This window comes from Haplochromis burtoni, unplaced genomic scaffold, assembly GCF_018398535.1.
Source record: "Haplochromis burtoni strain Fernald_Lab_line unplaced genomic scaffold, NCSU_Asbu1 Contig_109, whole genome shotgun sequence".
Classification (NCBI taxonomy): domain Eukaryota; kingdom Metazoa; phylum Chordata; class Actinopteri; order Cichliformes; family Cichlidae; genus Haplochromis; species Haplochromis burtoni.
The window spans coordinates 1,649,967-1,665,161 of NW_024582470.1; the positions used below are offsets into that span (position 1 = coordinate 1,649,967).

The following is a 15,195-nucleotide window of genomic DNA, read 5'->3' on the forward strand; positions in this document are numbered from 1 at the left end:
CAAGATGAGCTTCAGCAGACCTCAGAACATCTAAATACCCTGCTTGCTTTTGCATGGTTGCGTTGCCTCCAGCAGGGAGCGCTGGTGCTTCGGTGTCCCGGGATATGGTTGCCAGTAGCGGACACCTCCTCGAACTTCTCTCCAGCAGTAGCCCACATCAGCTCTGAGGAGCGGGGCGTGGACTCGGAGCGACCATTCCCTGCTCTTAAATTTGAGGAGACGGCAGACTTTCGCGGGGGAAAAAGAAACCAACAAGAAATCGATCGCTCACCAGCTGGTAAAAGGTTTGAAAACTTTTTTTCTATACAGTTCATACTTTTCCTAAACATACAACAAACCCGAGAAGCTTCGTTGTTGACTGAACTTGAACATTTTTTTACAGTAGTTTTCAAAGTGATCCAATAGGCCAGCCCATCCGATACAACGGAGGCAGATGAAGCCAAGAGGAAACGTGGGGGCTTTATATTCTGCTGGCTTCTGGATATTTTTGCAGCAAAAATAGTGAATTTAACATTTTGATCATTTTTAAGGCGCCCACGGACCTTAAAACTAGTCAGCCATCAGAATAGCGCTGATAGCAATCTAGATTCAAAAGTGAGTGATGTCTGATAATGTGCTGGAAGGTGTGCAAAGCTTTTAAGTGTGAGGGGGTGAAAACCTATTAAAACCTCTTACAGGCTCTGTGATCCTGAGCTTAAACCAGGCGGAACCTGCAGCATACCCATGGATGACATCTTCACACAGTGCAGAGAGGGCAACTCTGTGGCTGTTCGTCTGTGGCTGGACAACACGGAGAATGACCTCAACCTGGGGTAAGCAGATAACTGTGCACACTCATTCAAACAGACAAGGCTTTGAAGAGGACTGCTGCTGGACTTTCTGCTGAATCCAGCTGTGATGTTGAAGCCTGTGCAACGAGACCTGGACTTTTAAAGAATTTGTATTAAAAGCAAATGATTCTTTGGTGTTTTTGTGTGCTGGTGTGCATTAGAAAAAGGTGATCTTTGGTGCGTTGGAGCTGGTCACATAGTTTCCATATTGTTCTCGCTCTGCAACTCCACGTACTGCTGAGCATCACTAAGCTGCAGTCTGTACTTTTTCCCCCCCTTCTTCTTATGAGGTCATTTCCAAAAACTGCATATGGGTAATTCAGAGGAGGTTTCACAGTAACTTACGTGACTCAGAGAGCTTAAGATTTGCCCCTCTAGAAGTGTGTTGTGTTTAAAAAACAGCTACTTTTAAAGAAGCCACACTTTGGGATTAAAAGTGAAATCCAAACTATTACTGCCAGATGATTTTATATTAATCAAAGGGTGCAGCCCCGTCAACATCTGCCCTTTCCAAAAATCTCTTTCCTCGAAAGGAGCAAGAAGACCTCACTGCTAAAGACCTCAGTTATCTCATTCTTTGGTCAGGCCATATATGTGCAGTTTGTTGACGTTGCCTCTGAGGGCTGCAGAGCTTCTAGCCAACCACGCAACAGCCAAGACCATTTCCTCTGTTTCAGCTCCATACAGGGCCAAGCCCTCGCCGACAGAGCTACCCAGACAGCTCTCTGCAGTCCCGCATAAACATTTGAGAGGCCACTCATTATGCTGGAGGCCTCCTTTTTGGCTCTTACTCTGAGGAAGCTCAGCTATGCGGTCAGGCCTGTTTTTACCTTTAGAATATCTAATAATGTGCAATTAAAGCGTCATGTGTCGGCAGGGGAAATGTGCTACATGTTAGTGGAATTCCTTTACCTCTACATCTGGTACAAAAGGAAAGGGAACTTAGAAACAAACATTTTACCAAACAAACAAAAAAGCTGTTTCAGATCAGCCCCCTGGAAACGTGTGACATAAAGAGACATGAGGAGAAAGAGAGAGAGAATGTGTAGCTCAGGATTCCACTGTGTTTTTTCCACCCTGTCATTCCTGAGTTTTTTTCTCTCTCTTCTGTTACTTTTTATAGCCCAAAGGGCTGGTTAGACTGCACTGTCTGTCCACACAGTGCTGGATCAGAACAGACAGAATGTGCCTAACTGGCATTTCACTTAAGTGTTAACCTAGTTCTGCAGCTACTTCCTACGGGCTGTACAAGCTCTCTTAGGGTTTATTGTTAAATAGTGAAGAGGTTGTGGCTTTGCAACGAGCTGCGAGAATCCCCAGCAGCTGCCTTGGGGTCAGGTAAAGCAAAACGGGTGAAAGAGGGCCAAGTCACATGGAGGTGATATCCTGGGCTCCTCGCAGGCTGCTAGAGTGCAGTGCTGCGAGTGTTTGCGCCTTTACATATGTTAGTAGCTATTCCAGTTTGCACTGGCATTTTTATCACATGCCAGTCATCAGAGGAGTCACCAGAGGAGTATAGGCTGCAGGAAAAGTGCAGTAGCATATGCTTAAGTCTAAATAAAGATTAGCAGTTGGTGTGTGTGTGTGTGTGTCTGCGTGTGAGAACCTGGGTGTCTCCGTGTCATAGAGGAAGCCACACATGTACAATTTTGTCAGAGGCCGCCAGCATCCTCCTACATGCAGTTCAGCGAAACAAGAATGTCATCACCTCACAGTGACACACACTTCATCAAATGAATATATACTTGTCAGACTTTATAAAGTAAGTTTACAGTAAAAGTATGTCTTCTTTGCTTCCCGTACTGTGCTTGCCCTGTGGCTTAGTGATGACCACGGCTTCAGCCCTCTCCACTGGGCGTGCAGGGAAGGGAAGAACGGCGTTGTCGACATGCTCATCATGCGAGGTGCCCGCATAAATGTGATGAACCGTGGCGACGATACGCCGCTGCATCTCGCCGCAAGTCATGGACACAGAGACATCGTGGCCAAGGTAAACACAGCGCTTTATACAATACACTTTATATATTCACGTAGGCACTTTTTTTCTAGAGCTGAGTGCTTGCTATCTGACATTCACACACATTTACATACCGATCAACTCAGAACGACTGAACTGCCAACCTTCCAGTTAGCAGATGACCTGCTCTCCTGAACCAAAGCCACCCAGATACAGATACAGTGTTGTTAATCAGTGGGTCTGTGTATGTGTTTTATTTTTTTTTAGGTGGGTCAAATCTTATTTATCATTATGCCCTTTTGTTTTTTAATGGCAGCTGATCCAGTGCAAAGCCGACCCCAACACAGTCAATGAGCACGGGAACACCCCGCTCCACTACGCCTGCTTCTGGGGCCAGGATGAAGTGGCCGAGGTGCAGTACTTTACTATATACCCATACACAGATGCTCTCTCTTTACTTTAGCATTATCTCTTTGCTCCCTCTTCTGGTCAGAGATGGTCACTGCAGTCTTTTTCTGTGAAGCTCTTCAGTATCTAATCTGTGCACATTACATTGTTTGACCACTTTTTCTTTTAGGACCTGGTGGCCAGTGGTGCCCAGGTGTGTATATGCAATAGGTATGGACAAACACCTTTGGACAAAGCCAAGCCTCACCTAAGACAGCTGCTACAAGGTGCTACAGGGGACTATTTTTGGATATTTTAACAGACAAACAGGGTTTTTTTTAAAAAGGAAATAATTATGCATTCTTAATTTTTGTTGTTTTCTTTTTAGAAAAGGCAGAGAAAATGGGTCAGAGTCTGATCAAAGTTCCATACAAGGAAACTTTCTGGAAGGGCACCATGCGGACACGACCCCGTGAGTAGCATTTATTCCACACTCTAGGGGCCAATCATCAATCAAAGCAGAATGTTTGCAATAATAGCGATGTTTTTGACCTTATAGGTAATGGCACCCTCAACAAGCAGGCTGGTATCGATTATAAGCAACTCTCGCTGCTGGCAAAGATCAATGAAAACCAGTCTGGAGAGGTTAGCTGCACTCTGTTTTTATTGCTGCGTGCCAGTCTTTTTCAGCTCCCCGGCTGTTTAACACCATGCGCTCTGTTTGTAGTTATGGCAGGGTCGGTGGCAAGGGGACGAAATTGTAGTAAAAGTGCTACAAGTGAGAGACTGGACCACCAGGAAGAGCAGAGACTTCAACGAGGAACATCCTAAACTGAGGTGATTCAAATAACCGTCCTGTAGGAATGAGAAAGGTTATAGTGGTGGGTCTGGGGCAGCAGAGTTTCTTGTGGTATCCGAACAATGAATCGGTATTCCATTGCATTGACTGTATATGAAAGATGGATCTAGCCATTGTTACAGCACGCACTGGTTTGTGGAGTTACATTTCGACTCTTATGACCTTTGCCATAATTCTTGAGCCAGAACTCACCATATTTGGACAATTGTATTATGAATTTGGGTGGGTAAACGGCACAAGGAGTCATCATATTTATCATAAAGCTAAATATTCCAGGAGGCACTAACACTGCATGTATCATACAGTTCAGTGACTTAGTTTGGTGGTGTTAAATTCACACTGTGTCTTGGCCCTAATAATGCATAATTTTAAGCTTTAAGCTTTAAATGAGCTAGTTTAAATAAAAAGAAAACATATCCTGGGAATTTATTTTTATAATTTAATTCTTGAATTATGCTTGTTTCACCTCTGCTTTTCGTGTCATGGATCATGGGCAAACATCACAGGGTCACATGCTGTCAGCCTGCGTGTTTATGTAAACTGAGGCAAATACATTTGGTGCTGCAGTTTCTTATCTTGAGTCGGCTTAGCGTCTGTTTGAGTTACATAGAATCAGTCGACATTTGGCCTGGTGGCCATGCACTGGTAAACACAGTCCTCGTGTAGAGTACAGATGACCGCGATGAACCGCCGGTGAAGTCTGTGGTCAAAGATTAGCTAGGATGTTGTGCAGGATTCCTATGCAATGGAGGAGAGGACCCTTTATTTTTGCTAAGTCGGGTTCTACAGCAAACATGAACCTCTTTTATAAGATGAAACCAGACCCTTCACAATGTGACTCAAGCATTACTTTCTAATCCTGTTTTCTGTTATGAACTTATCGTGCAATAACCGTTGAACCCTGCAGAACGTGTTAAGACGGGTCCAGGCAGGCCCACAGAATGACTTCAGCATTCTGAAGCGTCCTCTGAATAGTATTAAATCACCTGAGCAAAACTGCATTCCCATCTCATCTACTTTTAATAAATTCTGTCATCCTCGGGATAAAATGACCAGAACAGAAGGTGAGAGAATCCTTTGAGCAGGCCAAATCAAAGAAACCTCACCAGGAAGGCTGAGTGCGCAGTAGGAACGTCTTGGCTGTGCTTGATGCAATCATCAAAGCGCTGGTTATGCGTGCGCCGAAGATTAGAGGCAACATAAGCTCTTTCATGTACTGCAAAAATAGGTGACAGTGAAATGCAAAAACACTGCTGCTGGGCTTAACTTTAAAGGTGACACAAATGGTGGGGTGGTTTCTCGTGGATTTGCAAAGCATTCTCGTGATTCAGACCAAGCTTTGAGGCCATTTCTTCTCTGTTAGTCTCTTCTTATCCCAGACAGACCATCTTGAGCTTAGAATAAATAGCTATTTATTAAATAATATTTAGAAACACTTCACAATCTCTCTTTTTTTCTGTTGTGGCTTGATAGGATTTTTTCTCACCCAAACATCCTACCTGTTCTTGGGGCCTGTCAGTCACCGCCATCTCCTCACCCTATAATCATTACCCACTACATGCCCTACGGATCCCTCTACAACATATTACACCAGGGCACCAGTAAGTCATTTGACAATGTGTGCATGCGTTAAAATGAAAAGGCTCAAATTTGTCTTTTGTCTCAGCCTGGAAGAGCTAAGACTGCGGCAGGTTTGCCACTGTGGATGACGCTGTGTGGCTTCATACATTATGGATAAAGAAACGTATTTGTGCATGCGTCTTTCTCTCACTTATTTCTCTTATTTCTCTCACTCCCCCCCATCTCACTCATTCATGTCAGCTAGTCAGTTAAGTGACATTTAGATGTTGGTATCATGGCACTTAATTAAACCCCATATCCTACTTCTGCCTTCTGTTCCCTCAGCTCTCGTGGTCGACCAGAGCCAGGCAGTGAAGTTTGCACTGGACATTGCCAGTGGCATGGCTTTCCTCCACACCTTAGAACCAATGGTTTCGCGGCTTTACCTCAACAGTAAGCACATCATGGTGAGAGGCCTTTCTGCTGTCTTTTATTTCATTAGATATCCGCATGTTTATTATCAGATGTGATCACAAGATGTAATTCGTCTACAGATTGATGAGGACATGACCGCCAGGATAAGTATGGCGGATGCTAAGTTGTCCTTCCAGTGTCCTGGTCGTATGTACTCTCCAGCGTGGATGGCTCCTGAAGGTATTTATTCCCTTTTGTTTTTCTCCTCGCTCACTCACTGTTCCCCTAATTCCCTCCTGCTTCCTGCTCACTAAATGCCTCCTTCGACTTTATGAGTCTTTCAGCCAGGAGGAAACTGCGCTGTATAATTTAGTACCAATTAAGAAGCAGTCGTGCTGTTTTACCTGGTAAAGTTACATAATGAAGATCTAAGTTATAGTGCTTATGTTTATGGTTTTTTTTTTTCTTTCTTCAGCTTTGCAGAAGAAGCCCGAGGACATTAACAGAAGATCTGCAGACATGTGGAGTTTCGCTGTGTTGTTGTGGGAGCTCGTTACCAGAGAAGTCCCCTTTGCTGATCTCTCACACATGGAGATAGGCATGAAAGTAAGTTGACACAGTATTTATCTGCCCATAGGCTTCAACATTACATTACAAACACGTGCAGCTTTTCTACTTAACACCGCCCTAATATAAACAGGTGTCTCTCGAGGGTCTTCGGCCGACCATTCCCCCGGGGATTTCCCCTCACATCTGTAAGCTGATGAGGCTCTGCATGAATGAAGACCCAGCCAAGAGACCCAAGTTTGATATGATTGTTCCCATCTTGGAGAAAATGCAAGACAAGTGAATGCTTGTGCATCAGTTCACGCACTTCCTTTTTCATGTTTAATCACCAAACCACTCTATAGCATCACTTCCTTTATGTATCTGCCAAGCCACTGTAAATAATTCCAGGAACCACTTCAGCGACCCACAGTTCAGACACTAATATTGTATTGCTTTTCTTGTATAAGTTAAATTTGTAGTTAAATGTTCTTTTTGGCTAAGCAGCTCTTTTGTAATGACTGAGACTTGGTCACTGAAATGCTGGCAAGCTCTTTTTTTGATCCAGTGTGGATTTCATTCAGTGAAATATGTATAGAATCGATTCTTTTATGCACACCACTGACTGCCAATGCAATAAATGTTTTATATTTATGACAAATGCTTGTTCGTTTCATTTGAGACATTATTTTACTTTCATCACAGACTAAACATTGTCACATTTTCACTTCTTAAAAATCGTTTTCGCTACCTGGATGGGGTTTTGTTTATGTCACTGGGATTTTCTGTCAATGATTGCTTCCGCTCTTTTGTCTCCGGTGGAAAATTCTTCAAATATTACACAATTCTTCACTTAAACTTGTGGAGAAAAAAACTGATTTTGGTGGTTAAAGGTCAAGGTAAGTGATTTTACAGCCATTTTTTGGTCTTAAGAATTCGCACTCTGATTCTGACACTGACTGATGTCTAAACACTATGATATTAAAGATCAGCTTCTCAAAAACCAAGATTGCAATATTTTAACTAAGACTAGATGTGACGAAAGCATTTTTCCAATTTGGAAAACTAACTAGAATAAAGTAGAAAATAAAAAGGAAATCTTTTTAGTTTTAGTATTTGGCAGTTTATTTGAATGTGTTTGGTGAAACTTTGGATATGAGTCAACTGCTTTCAAAAGTTCCATGTTTTTACTGTAATGCTAAATCTAACCTCTGCCATATCTGCCCTTCATACCGTAATAAGAAGACAAACTAACACTAATACTTTTAAACAATAAAAACGAAACTAAAATGATCAAAACCCAATCTGGAAATTATCTGAAACTAAACCGAATTTAAAAAATCAGTAGAGGCATATCATACTAATATGATAACGATATTAGGAAAAAAAATGCAATAACTGTCAGAGATATCACGGTGTACTTCAAAAATGTTTGACCTTATTCCATGTTTGGTTGGATTGGGAATCAGTCATCTTGGTTGCTTGCACATTCAAGTTAATAACTATATAGAAATTTGAATATTTTGTTGATTCTTTGCAGTAGTATCCATATTTACATGTGTCATAATAGACCCGCTGGTACAGGTGATAGCGTTACACTTATAAAATAATAAATTATGAATCAGTAACGCATGCACACACAAAGGAAATAAGCAACTTACAACTGTTTTGACCAAAATTAAGACTTTATTGATTTTATTTTAAGATAGCGGACATAAAGCAGAATATACTGACGATCAGCACATTGAATTTATAGTCCCAAATTTATAAAGGTTTGCTGAGGCAGCTATTTCTGGACTTCAGCCACTGTGTAAAAATATAAACGGTCAGCGCGTGACCTCAGCTTTGATAATCTTTATTTGACTTCATTTGACAGCTGCAGACTGTGGGCCAATCAGAAAACAGGAGGGGGGGTAGCGCACGAGCGAACCCGGCCTCACGTGACGTGTCAGCTGACTTTTTCAGAAGTCAGAGGCAGCAGCAGCAGCCGCTGAGGTGACAGTCGGACTTCCACAAAGAAAGAAGGCTGCCGTGCTCATTTCGTTGCACTTTGTGGACGTGGGAGCTGGGCCGCTTATGACCTTCCCGCTTCTCACTCAGGGAAAACTGCGGTACTTTGTTATATTCAGAGGTATGGTCTCAGAAGAGTAGCTAGCTTTGTTAAGTGTGTGTTCTCGCTGTGTTAGTAGCTGACATACAGAGGAATATTGCTTGCGGTTGTTTATGAGTCACTTATTCTGAAGCTGAAGCTGAAGTGTTAAGTTAAGCACCGCGACAGTAAGTGTTACTTCCTTGACACCCATCCTTGTTTTGTTCTTGTTGTGCCTGTTGTGTTGCTGTCCTGTACAGAGGCTGAGGCAAACGCTCTCTGAGGACACCTGCTGTCTGGACCATGAGGCTCTCCTCTCAGCCGCCCTCCTTTGGGCTGATAACCTGCTCTTTGGTCTTGATATTGCCGCTGTTTGGCTCCTGTCATCCAGCGCAGCTTTCCGGAAACCCCAGCCTGGTGTTCATGGAGCAGCTGAGCCACTCAAGTGTCAGATTCAACTGGAGAAATGTCACCTGCTACGTCTGCAAAGCTGTCTTCACCATTGTTGATGTTGCCCTTCTGGTAATGTGTTAAAAATGTCCTATTAAACCACAAGTTGCACAAGTGCAACAGACCATCCGGTCCTTAGAGCAGCTCAGGAAGTCATTTGTTTTAAAAGTGAAAAACATTTAAGAGACGTTTACTGGAGTATTAAAACTGCATTTAAGTGTAGTTATACATTACTTGTTGTTGTGGACTGCATTTTGACTACATGTATAATTAGAGCTTACGTTTTTACAGTCCGTAGAAAATCTTGATCAAAGTCCAGCAAATGTTGGAAGACTGCAGCTGCCTCATAAAATGCTGTGCAGGAAGATTATGTTTTCCATATTAACCTGCATCATGTAATAATAGTGAGAGGTGCTTCTAGTATATTCAATATTCCCTTTACCATTTACATCAGTGTATTTTCTAATGTTGAGAAGTAGAAACATTTAAACTGGATGGCTGAAGACTAGATTTGATATCAACATATGCTTCTGGTTTAACTGTTTTTTGTTTTTTTTGTTTGTTTGTTTTTTTATTTCTTCTTTGTGATTTGTGGTTTGTTCCGTTTATTGCACATTGTCCAACTTCCTAAACTGAACAAGGGACTTCTCTTAAGCTGTGGCAGTTATGCTTTTATTTATTTGTTTATTCAATTCTGGTACAGCCAAATTGGGTTAAAAAGACAATAAATCTGAGCAGTTCGCATTATGTTTCCAAATCTGAATCACCAATTATGTTAGAGAATATTACTGCACTTGCAGAGCATAAAAAGTTTAAAAATGTTCGTGGTATATGATACAAGTCGTATGACACTCTGCTTCTTCTGTGTTTAGCATAAAAGTCCTTAGACTATGTCATGTGGTCTCTATTGACCACAAATAACATGTTTATCGTTAGCTGTAACTGCTGACCTCAACCACATGTGTTTGCATATTCTCCTGTTTTTTAAGTGCAGATGCTGCACTTAAATTCTGTGACTTATGTTCGTACTGTGAAATGTTTCTTTGAGCATGTTTAAATTCAGATTGTTCTAAACAAATTTTAGCTTGGCCTGCTTTGCAGGAAGTTCAAATGCAGTGGTTCGTTTTCTTAATTTCCTCCTCTCAGAGCTTGTTTTTTCTCTGTTAACCTCTTTCCCCCAGAGTGATGCAAATGAAGAGCGAGTGGCACAAGCAGTAGGTGAGGCGTGTATCCGTCTCCATCTGGCTGATGAGCAAGTCTGTCGGGATATAATTGAGCTGTTCAGGGATGACTTCATAAGGGCCCTGCAGGAGTCATTTCTGTGGCCCACTGAAGCGTGTGCTATACTGGTGGGCCCTTCCTGTGGCAAATTTGATGTGTATGCACCTTGGAACATCACTTTGCCAAATGTTCCTAAGCCCCCCGTTAAACCACCCTCTCCTCCCAAACCGGGTTCTCCACAGAGCAGAGTACTGTTTCTCACAGACGTCCACTGGGACAGGGTGAGTGTGTGAAACGAAAAGAGCCAAAATTGAAATTGAAGTGAAATCCTGGCAAACTTGGCTATTCTTGTCCTAATTTTGTGTATGTATGTAGTCCCTCAAAGTGTGTCTGTCAGTAGGTGTGTATATGAAACCTTTTTATATTAATGTCATACGTTTGTTAAAAACAAGGTTAAAGTTAGTGATTTACAGCGTCTGTATATTTTTGGCTTGACTCAGCATAAAGTGTTATGGCTTTGATCACCTGACTTGTTTTGGTTTAACTCGTGCCTTAAAAAAATATTACTCTTTGTTCCTCCTGACAGGAATATGACGTCGGCAGTGCTGCAGACTGCAAGGAACCTCTGTGTTGTCGTAACAATTCAGGCTCTCCAAACTTGAGCAGGAGGAAGGCTGGGCACTGGGGAACTTATGGAAATTGTGACCTGCCTCTTTGGACAGTGGAGAACCTTCTGGAAAATGCTGCCAAAGCTGGGCCATGGGACTGGGTGTACTGGACTGGAGACATACCAGCACACAATGTGTGGTCACAGACCAGGGAGCAGCAGTTGTCAGAGCTTACTGTCATCTCCAGACTCATCCACAAGTAAGTTAGCTTTAAGTTTAACTGACTTTTTTTGATACTCGCTACTTTAGCTCATAAAACAGCAGATCAGAGTAGTTTTAATATTATAAAACTAACAATATATGTTGTGCTGGTTTATGGCTACATTCATTACAAACACACTGTAGTCTGACTCAGACCATGTTAACATTCATAGGGTTGTCCAGTCATAAGTTTGTCATGTGCTATCTTGAACTGGTCCAATCTCATGTTGACTCTTAACTTTTGTCCTCAGACACCTGGGACCTAATGTGATGGTTTACCCTGCTGTAGGAAACCACGAGAGCACACCAGTAAACAGCTTCCCTCCACCCTATATTCATGGCAACAGATCCTCTTCCTGGCTATATGACCAAATGGCAGAGGAATGGGCCCCGTGGTTGCCAGATCAGGCATTGAAGACTTTAAGGTTACTGAATTTTATGGTTTTATTATATGTGAATGTCCTTTGCCACAGTACTGCAGTTAAAGCTACCCGTAGGTAACAAAGCATTTACACTGGAACACGAGGAAACTGTGTTTATGATGCAGTTTCACTTTGACTGGTTACCAGTGATGGAAAGTGTTTCTTATAAACTTACTGGCCACTTTTTTTAGGTGTAGCTGTTAAACTGCTCATTAATGCAGATATCTAAACAGCCAATCACATAGCAGCAACTAACCTGATTAACTGCTCGTTAATGCAACTATCTCATTAGGCAATCACATGACAGCCACTCAGTGTGTTTAATCACGCAGACATGATGAAGACAGTCTGCTGAAGTTCAAACCGAACATCAGAATGTGGAACATGGTTATTTAATTTAATTTGAATGTGGTATGGTTGGTGGTGTCAGATGGACTGGTGTGATTATGTCCGGAACTGCTGATCTGTTGGGATTTTCCCACTCAACCATTTCTAGGATTTACAGAGAATGGGCTGAAAAAGAGAAAATGCCCAGTGAACAGCAGTTCTTTGGGTGAAAATTCCTTGTTGATGCCAGAGGTCGGAGAAGAACCTAAAGAACCATTTGTTACAACCATGGTATACAAATGGGCTACAGACCACGTCGGTCCCAGTCCTGTTGGCTAAGAACAGAAAATTAAGGCTACATTTTACACAGACTCACCAAAATTGGACATTGAAAAAACGTTTTCCTGGTCTGAGGAGTTTTGATTTCTGGTGTGATATTCGTATGGTACAGTCAGAATCTGGTATAAATAACACAAAGCATGTATCGATCTATTTGTGACATGATGTCACAAAGATCATCTCAGAGTGGTTTCTTCAACTTTGCAATGACTTCAGTGTACTCACTGGCCTCTGCTGGCCAGTGAGTGTATACAACACTTTGAGCTTCAATAAGTGACCCAGAGCCTGATAATTTCTAGTTTCATTTAAATTTGAGTCATTCAGATGTCCTGTTGTTGTAATTGCAGATATGGAGGATTCTACACAGTGCAGATTCAGCCTGGTCTGAGGCTGGTTTCTCTCAATATGAACTTTTGTGCACGAGAAAACTTTTGGCTGATGGTGAACTCCACCGATCCCGGGGATCAGCTGCAGTGGCTCATACACATTCTCCAGGCCAGCGAGGACAAGGGAGAAAAAGTGAGTTTGATCATTTAACACTGTGACATTGGGATTCTCTTATTTTAATTACCTCTGATCTCATTTATTAAGCAAAGGAAAACATTTATTATTCTTTAAAAATATCTCTTCCTTTATTGTAGGTACATATCATTGGTCACATCCCACCTGGCCTTTGTCTTAGCAGCTGGAGCTGGAACTATTATCACATTGTCAACAGGTAGCTGCAGTAGCCACTGAAGATTTAATATAAAGCTGTTAGAAACTGTTAGAAGATAACTGGAGTACTAAAGTCAGTCTGGCTACCTCTTTGTCACTTGGAGAATGATTTGAGCTCGTATTCATTAAGTAATAGTTTATTGTTTAATTGCAGAGCATTAAATGTTTCCCAATGTGAATTTAGAAAAGGTGCATGTGTAATGCTGATCAATGCAGCTAAATCCCAATAAGCAGTATTCTTGGAATTACAGCAGCGAGATACAGAGCTGGCTTATTACTAGAAACACTTTTCAGCATCTGAAAGCATGTGAACAGAGATGAATTGGTTGGTTTCTCTTTGGTAAACTACTCTCGCATCCTTTCTTCAGGTATGAAAGTACAATCACTGGACAGTTTTTTGGCCATACGCACCTGGATGAGTTCCAGATGTTTTATGATGAGGAAACCATGACCCACCCATTGGGGGTAGTGTTTATTGCTCCCAGTGTCACTACCTTTGTTGGCCTTAATCCAGGTGAGTTGATAATTGAGTTAAATCATCTTCCAGCATTTCATAAGCAGCACACTCACACGCAGCAAAAATATGTCTTTTCAGGATACCGTGTCTACTATGTTGATGGGAACTACCAAGGAAGCTCTCGGCTGGTACTCGACCATGAAACCTACATCATGAACCTTACAGAGGCAAACCACAGTCCATGGGCACCACATAGTCCACAAAAGGATCCTAAATGGACACTACTGTACCGTGCCACTGAAGCTTATGGTCTGTCTACTCTGTTCCCCTCCGATTTTAATCGGCTGATTGGGACCTTTATCAATGATGATCCTGTCTTCCAGAAGTTCTGGTATTTGAGGTATAAAGGGCACGTCTCAAAGCCTTGCAAAGAGGTCTGCAAGACCGGTATACTGTGCTACCTGCGAAGTGGGCGTTATGATGACCTGAAGCAGTGCGACTACCTTAATGGTTTTAAAGGAAGCTTAGCCAGAGCTGCCACAAAAACTCTCTGTTGATCCGATGGAGTTTAGCCTGGAAAAGGCAGGGTGAGGGGGAAAAAGCAATATGACTAAATATGATACTGAGCCAAAAACAAATCATCCTCTGTTGCAGATGGACAATGATTGTTTTTTTTTTTTGTTTGTTTTTTTGTTTTTATAGGTTTGGTTTCATAAAGTCACTTGACCTATTATTCATGTTCACATGGATGTGGAACTTAGAAACCCAACTTGAGTATTTGCTGTGCCTCATCACTAATAATGTTTTAATTCACTTAGATGAATGTGGGACGGTTGACTTTTTTTCTTTAATGTCAGTTGTGAAAAGGGTGGTTAAAATTGTTCTGAAGCGCACACAGTGTTAGGCATTACAAGGATTCTTCAGTTCTCATGATTTAAGCAGTTCTTTTGAAGCCAGTGCCTTTTCTTTTCTTTTTCTTTTTTTTTGTTAAACATGAACTTATCGATTCTTGCGATATATCTTTTAAACCTCTGTCCCTCTGAAATGTTAGGCATCCATTAATTTTCTTCTTTTTATATAAATTTGGGGTTGCAAAGTGGCTGGAGCCTTTCCAGCGGTCGTGGGGCAAGAGGTGGAGCACACCCTTTATAGGTTGCAAGCCTGTGGCTAACACAGACAGGCAGCCATTCACACCCACATTGACACAAGAACCGACACATATACAGTAACCTTGCAAACTCCATACAGACCTTATTCTTGTGCCGCGATGAAGCTAATCTCAGTCCCACAGTGTGACTCAAATGTTTTGGCACTTTAATATCTTTTTTTTTTTTTTTTTTTTAGTCCTTCGTCAGCACCATTGTTTGGATTTTAGGTCTGTGCTTTATGTAATCCACCTTATGTGCAACATTTTCTGCCTCAGCAAAAACATCTTTTAGCCAACCAAAGAGCAGTATTTTACATTCTTAATGTTTACTTCTGCCTGCACTTTGTTTTTAGCCACTTTAGCAGTGAATAAATCTGACATGCTTGTTTGGCTCCTCAAATCTGGGGAATTAATGGTGTAACAGGAAAGTGCTTGTAATATAAGCAGTAATTTAAGCGATTGTACAGAGTGTGAATAAAATTGCTTGCTCGTTACCTATTTGTGAGGTGCAAATATTGAGTTTAAATTAAAATGATTATTTTTAATTAATCAAACACATGCACAGCTCCAACACTTTATTACAGTTTTTTGTTCTTCAGAAATT

General features: G+C 41.7%; 2 protein-coding genes across 2 annotated transcripts; both read left to right on the plus strand.

The window, feature by feature from the left end:
- Window positions 1-132: 132 nt before the first annotated feature.
- On the plus strand, window positions 133-7,214 carry ilk (integrin-linked kinase). The gene is made up of 13 exons (XM_005928021.3): window positions 133-284; window positions 678-812; window positions 2,655-2,820; window positions 3,104-3,199; window positions 3,365-3,461; window positions 3,563-3,646; window positions 3,734-3,819; window positions 3,902-4,011; window positions 5,507-5,634; window positions 5,939-6,060; window positions 6,148-6,247; window positions 6,483-6,613; window positions 6,708-7,214. The coding sequence occupies exons 2-13, from the start codon at window positions 724-726 to the stop codon at window positions 6,855-6,857; spliced, it is 1,359 nt and encodes a 452-aa protein (XP_005928083.1). The 5' UTR covers window positions 133-284; window positions 678-723; the 3' UTR covers window positions 6,858-7,214.
- A 1,292-nt stretch (window positions 7,215-8,506) lies between these two features.
- Window positions 8,507-15,085, plus strand: smpd1 (sphingomyelin phosphodiesterase 1). Its single transcript, XM_005928014.3, has 9 exons — window positions 8,507-8,684; window positions 8,903-9,164; window positions 10,274-10,594; window positions 10,900-11,180; window positions 11,434-11,607; window positions 12,618-12,789; window positions 12,912-12,988; window positions 13,356-13,501; window positions 13,583-15,085. Exons 2-9 carry the CDS (start codon window positions 8,946-8,948, stop codon window positions 13,999-14,001), a joined length of 1,809 nt encoding a protein of 602 aa, XP_005928076.1. The 5' UTR covers window positions 8,507-8,684; window positions 8,903-8,945; the 3' UTR covers window positions 14,002-15,085.
- The last annotated feature ends 110 nt before the right edge of the window (window positions 15,086-15,195 follow it).